Raw genomic sequence first — 5977 nt, forward strand, 5'->3', positions numbered from 1 at the left:
CGCCATCTCGGCTCACTGCAACCTCAGCCTCCTGGGTTCAAGCGATTCTCCTGCCTCAGCCTCCCTGATAGCTGGGATTACAGGTGCGTGCCACCACGCCCGGCTGATTTTTTGTATTTTTAGTAGAGACGGGGTTTCACGATGTTGGCCAGGCTGGTCTCAAACTCCTGATCTCAGGCGATCCACCCGCCTCAACCTCCCAAAGTGCTGGGATTACAGGCGTGAGTCACCGCGCCCGGCTACACACACACTTTTTTAATGGGCCTATGTTTTAGTACTCGTTTTTCTTTTCCTCAGTGTGTTGCAAACACCTCGGTGTCGATACACACCATTTGGCAACGTCCTCCTAAAGGGCCACAGAATATTGCGCGTCGTGGCGTGTTCCTTATTTGGAAGCAACTAACTACTGTGCAGTTGAACACCACAGGCTTCGGGGTCAGAAAGACAGCTTTCCCCAGAACAAGCACCTGAAGCTCTGGGGCCTGCCGCTCTCCGGGAGAGAAGTATGTGGAGGCCGGCAGCATGGACCCGCCGGGATCCCCGGGGGCATTAAAGGGAGTCGCGTGTGTAACGCGAAACGGGCTCGGAAACGCGCTCGGATCCCACCAATGGCATCTGAGGCCGCGTAGCCAAACCGGCCTTGAACTCTCCCTAGTCCTGCCAAAATGGTCCATCCTGGAGCACTGGATTGACCGTGGGTTATTGATCATCAGCAGGTTTCCTCCCCTCCCCTGCCCTTCCCACGTGCACGGATTTACTGATATTTTTTCCCGGAAATTGAGTAAAACAAAACTAAGCGCAGATGAAGCGGAGGTACGGGCGGGTTTCGAGCGCGGGGGCCGGCGCGCTCCCTCCCCGCGGCGGGGCTGTCCCCGGGGACCCGCCCAGTGAATCCCGGGCGGCAGGGACCGGCCCGCGGCTCTGCGGGCCATTGGCTGCCGACTGCGTCACCTGCCCGCGGTGGGGTAGAAGGAGGGAGGCGGGAGGCGGGGACCTGGGCCCGGGCGGGGACGCCGAGGCGGGGAGGCCATGGCGGGGCCCGAGCGCTGGGGCCCCCTGCTCCTGTGCCTACTGCAGGCCGCTCCAGGTAAGGGCGCGGGGCCGCGGGAGGGCGGGGGAAGAGGGCTCCCCGGGCCGGGCCGCGCCCACCCTCGGACCCGGAGCTCCTGGGACAGGCACGGGGTCCGCAGCCACCCGGGCCAGGTGAGAATCGGCCCTGCCTACGCGCCCCCAGTTAGCTTCTTCCCAGGGCAGAACAGAACCGGATCTTTGAAATTCCTCTCCCGCAGGAAACGAATCCAGTTTCCTAATGCTTCCAGCTTCAGGAGAACAGGAAAAAAGACAGCGGCAGTTTTGTACTGCATCTTCTGTTTTAATAAAGTGCTTTTGGATGTTTCCTAAAGAAAGCACTGATCCCTGTGTGAAAACCACACTCGACCCTAAAGTGTGGGCAGTAGGGAAGGTGGGACCGATTGATGCCCCTTCCCATTCCTGCCAGGCCTCCGGTGGGACGGAGCTCTGGTTTCGCCTGTGCCCTGCTTCCTAACAAGACACGTTTTTTTCTTTTCCCCCACCTCTACTGTTAAGTAAGGTGTCGGGTACAAAATTCCTTGCCGTAGGACCCAGCCACCAAACCTCACCGCCCACCACTTCAACCAAAGCAGGGAGGAGAAGGTCCAGAAATTGCCCCCAGGATATTTTCCTAGTCTTGGACTCACAGTTTAAAGAGCTGGTAAGGTCCCTGGGCATAATCCAATCATCATAAAAGTCAATATTTATTGAGCAACTTCTTTGTGCCAGGCACCACATTATTCTAGAAGCCTCACAGTCCAGCCATCCTAGGAGGTAGATATTATTCTCACTTTTCTGATGGGGAAACTGAGGCTCTGAGCAATTCAGGGAATTGCTTAAGAAGGACGGCAGAGGTGAGGCACACAGAAGAGAGAAGATGGGCTGAAGCAAGCCTGGCTAGGTTTGGCCTCTAGGGTAGGCACCTGGGATAGGCTGTCCATCCACTTGGTCACCAGGCCAGCCAGGGATGCCCCAGCCCACAGTGCCCACAGCAGCGTTCTCTGTGGCTGATGAGGAACAGCGTAGCTGTGTGTGGAGGGAGGGTGGGGTCTTCTGTTCCCCTTTCACTGTCAAGCCCAGACCTTCTTGTACTTTCATCTGATAAATATTTAATATACACAACACTGACTATGGTGCGATGATTTAGGAGTAAGTACAGCCAGATCGACGTTCAAATACTGGCTCCTGTGTAGCCTCAGGCAAGTTAGTTAGCATCTGTCTCTAAGTCTAGTGCCCTTTCCATGGAAGCAGAATGAATGACACCACTCCATAGGGTGGTCTGTCCCAAGGATCATTGAGATTTTGCATGTAAAGAGCCAAACTAGTGCCTGGCATCCTTTGAAGGCTTCATAGAGGAAAGTTGCTCTAGCTGCTGTTTTTCTCCTGTGACCTAGCTCGAATTTGGGGACCGTCCTGCTGATAGGATACCTTGCAAACAGCCTGGTCTCCTGCTGGTCACCTGTTAGGAAGTCCAGAAGCTGGGAGTAGTAATAGCACTAGCCTCGTAGTGATACAGTCCCAGCTACAGGACACAGGATAGGTAGAAGCAGGCACCCACTTTTGGGTCTAAAAGGTCATGGGTAGGCAGCCCAGGCTGGGGAGAGCCATCCGTAGAACTGGGTCCTCCCTCCCTGATGCCATTCTACAACCTGTATGGATTTCCATCATGGCCCATGGGACATTTCAGGGCCCTGAATTCTCTATGGGACGGTGAGCTCCTATAGGGCAGGAATGAAGCTGTGTTCTTTGAAATCCCTGGCATACCGTGGTCAACAGATCTTGTTTGACTAGTAGTCAACAGATGGAAGAGTTGGAATCATAAAGCTGAACAGACCCCATGAGAACCTGGAGGACAAAGTACGGTCAAGAGCTCGGACTTTGGAGTTGACTAGGCCTGAATCTGATTCTACAACTTAATAGCTGAGAGGGCCTTGGTTTTCCCATCTGCAACGATTATAATTATTATAATGAATACCTGCCTCCTGGGGATGTGGTGAGGATTAAAAGAGAAAGTGCAGGTAAACTGTTTAGCACAGAACCTGGCTCATAGAACACAGTACACATTAGCTGCTATTATTATTATTATTATTCTTTTATTTATTTATTTTGAGATAGAGTCTCACTTTGTCACCCAGGCTGGAGTGCAGTGGCGCAATCTCGGCTCCCTGCAACCTCTACCTCTCGGGTTCAAGCAGTTCTCATGTCTCAGCCTCCCAAGTAGCTGAGATGACAGGCATGCACCACCATGCTCAACTAATTTTTGTATTTTTAGAAGAGACGTGGTTTCACCATGTTGGCCGGGCTGGTCTCAAACTCCTGACCTCAGGTGATCTGCCTACTTCTGCCTCCCAAAGTGCTGGGATTACAGGCGTGAGTCACCATGCCCAACCTTAGCTGCCATTATTATCATCATCATTATCATCATCATCATCTCCTTGTAGATATGTCAAGGAAGATTCCCTGGAGGAAGGGACATTTGAATCAAATATTTCAAAGACTAGATGGTGAATACCAGGCAAAGACAACTGGGTTTAAAAACATCCAGAAGAATTCAGTGGTTTGGCAACATAGAGAAGGAAGATTACCTGGTGAGCCTGTAGGGTGCTGTTGGGGAGAGAGCAGCAAGATGGCCTGGCCAGGCCAGGCCACGTCAGGCAGGGCCTCACACACCTCAATAAGGAGTATGGACTTTATTCTGAGGCCAAGGAAAGGGCATGAAACTGGGGAGTGGTGTAATCAGATGCATATTTCAGAAGATGAGGATTAACAGAGAAGGAGAATGTGCCATGGAGGGGAATAGAAGTTAGTTAAAGGTGGTCAGGGAAAGTGTCCTCGAGACAGTGACATCAAAGGAGTGTGAAAACAGCAAAGGAGTGAGCCAGGTGGATATCCAAGGGTAGAACTGTTAAGGCAGAGAGAACAGCATGAGGGAACAGCGTGTGCAAAGGCCTGGAGTTGGGAGTGTGGCTGGGGTGCTCCAGGAAGGGCAAAAAGTCCTGTGTGGATGGAGATATGGGAGCAAGGGAGGAGTGGTGGGTCAGACTGGGTAGGGCCTTGGTGGTGATTGTAAAGACTTTGGAGTTTAGACCAGGCGCAGCGGCTCAGGTCTGTAATCCTAGCACTTTGGGAGGTCAAGGTGGGCGGATCACCTGAGGTCAGGAGTTCGAGACCAGCCTGGCCAACATGGTGAAATCCAGTCTCTACTAAAAATACAAAAATTAGCCAGGTGTGGTGGCACATGCCTGTAATCCCAGCTACTCTGGAGGCTGAGGCAGGAGAATCACTTGAACCCGGGAGGTGGAGGTTGCAGTGAGCTGAGATTGTGCCACTGCACTCCAGCCTGGGTGGCAGAGTGAGACTCTGTCTCGAAATAAAATAAAAATAATAAAGACTTTGGAGTTTACCTGGAGTGAGATGGAAGCCTTTAGAGGGCTGAAGCAGAAGAAGAACATGATCTGATTTTCACTTTTAATCCTTCCTGCTATGTGGAGAATGGACTGAAGGCAAGGTGTTTTATATATTTGTCTGTTTTTTAGAGGCAGAGTTTTGCTCTGTTGGCCAGACTGAAGTGCAGTGATGCAATCACGGCAGCCTTGAACTCCTGGGCTCAGGCGAAACTCCTGCCTCAGCCTCCTGACTCTCACCATTGTACCCTGCTAATTTTTTTAAAAATTTATTTTGTAGAGATGGGGTCTCACTATGTTGCCCAGGCAAGTCTTAAATTCCTGGTCTCAAATGGTTCTCCTGCCTCTATCTCCCAAAGTGCTGGGATTACAGGTATCAGCCACCATGCCCGACCTGTTTGTTTTTTTAAAAAGGGGAAAAAGCCTTTTAATAGTATGAGATGTTTTCTGGTGTTTCTACCATAAAGCTCTTCTGTAAATCAAAATGAGAACGTAATTATAGATAGGGCAGTGATCTTAGACTACAGTGCAGACTTTTCATCTTACGTTTGGGCTCATGAATTTTAGTATAACTGATTATGACAGTGTTTCTTACACAGTTATGATCTAGAGCAGAACTGAAAACAAAATAGCACATACCCTACGTCGATATATTCTTTCAGTAATATCTGGGCTTGGATGAACCTGCAGAGAAGTAGGTAAAGCTGTTAGATATTTTCTTAAACCAACAGAAAAAATGTATATGACAGATGTATTTATTTATTTATTTAAGACAGAGTCTCGCTCTGTCATCAGGCTGGAGTGCAGTGGTGCGATCCCTGCTCACTGCAACCTCTACCTGCCAGGTTCAAGCGATTCTCCTGCCTCAGCCTCCTGAGTAGCTGGGATTACAGGCATGTACCACCACGCCTGGCTAATTTTTGTATTTTTAGTAAAGACAGGGTTTCACCATGTTGGTCAGACTGGTCTCGAACTCCTGACCTCGGGGTCTGCCCACCTCAGCCTCCCAAAGTGCTGGGATTACAGGCGTGAGCCACCACACCCGGCCTGTATTTATTTTTTTTACTACTATGGAGTCCGATGTGAAATTCTCATAACTAGGCAAATACATTATTAACATGTAAGCACATCTAGGTATAAATATGCACATAGTCCATTAATTACATCAGGGGAATTAAATACATACTTTTAAGTTAAAATGAATTTTCAGGAAAAAAAACTGTATTCACAAATATGAAATGTGAGTACAAAAATGAAATTGTGAAATAAATAATGAATATAGGTGTCACCTAAACTTCCATAGTAACATGCCTGCAAATGTGGATTTAGTGATCTTCTACCCTGGGACAAGGGCTTTTGAGAGCCTCCAGCTAAATTAGGGTTCCAGTAGCAGAGTGGCTGGCAAGCCTGCCCTAATGAACAATGCTGGCGAGCTGGGCGTGGGCACTTACAGTGTGCCCTTCATGGAATACTTTCTTTTTTCTTTTTTTTTTTTTTTTTTT

At 49.7% G+C, this 5977-nt stretch overlaps 1 protein-coding gene across 2 annotated transcripts in view; it reads left to right on the forward strand.

Annotated features, from left to right (window-relative positions):
• Positions 1–1007: 1007 nt before the first annotated feature.
• The window catches only part of IFNLR1 (interferon lambda receptor 1), a 55479-nt gene continuing 50509 nt past the window's right edge, over positions 1008–5977 (forward strand). For both annotated transcript variants that reach the window (XM_017886571.1, XM_017886570.1), the window contains exon 1: positions 1008–1087. In XM_017886571.1, the coding sequence (XP_017742060.1) occupies positions 1030–1087 (58 nt within the window). In that variant the 5' untranslated portion in view covers positions 1008–1029. The remainder of the gene's footprint in view (positions 1088–5977) is intronic.

The sequence above is a fragment of the Rhinopithecus bieti genome, unplaced genomic scaffold, assembly GCF_001698545.2.
Source record: "Rhinopithecus bieti isolate Rb0 unplaced genomic scaffold, ASM169854v2 scaffold_14826, whole genome shotgun sequence".
Lineage (NCBI taxonomy): Eukaryota > Metazoa > Chordata > Mammalia > Primates > Cercopithecidae > Rhinopithecus > Rhinopithecus bieti.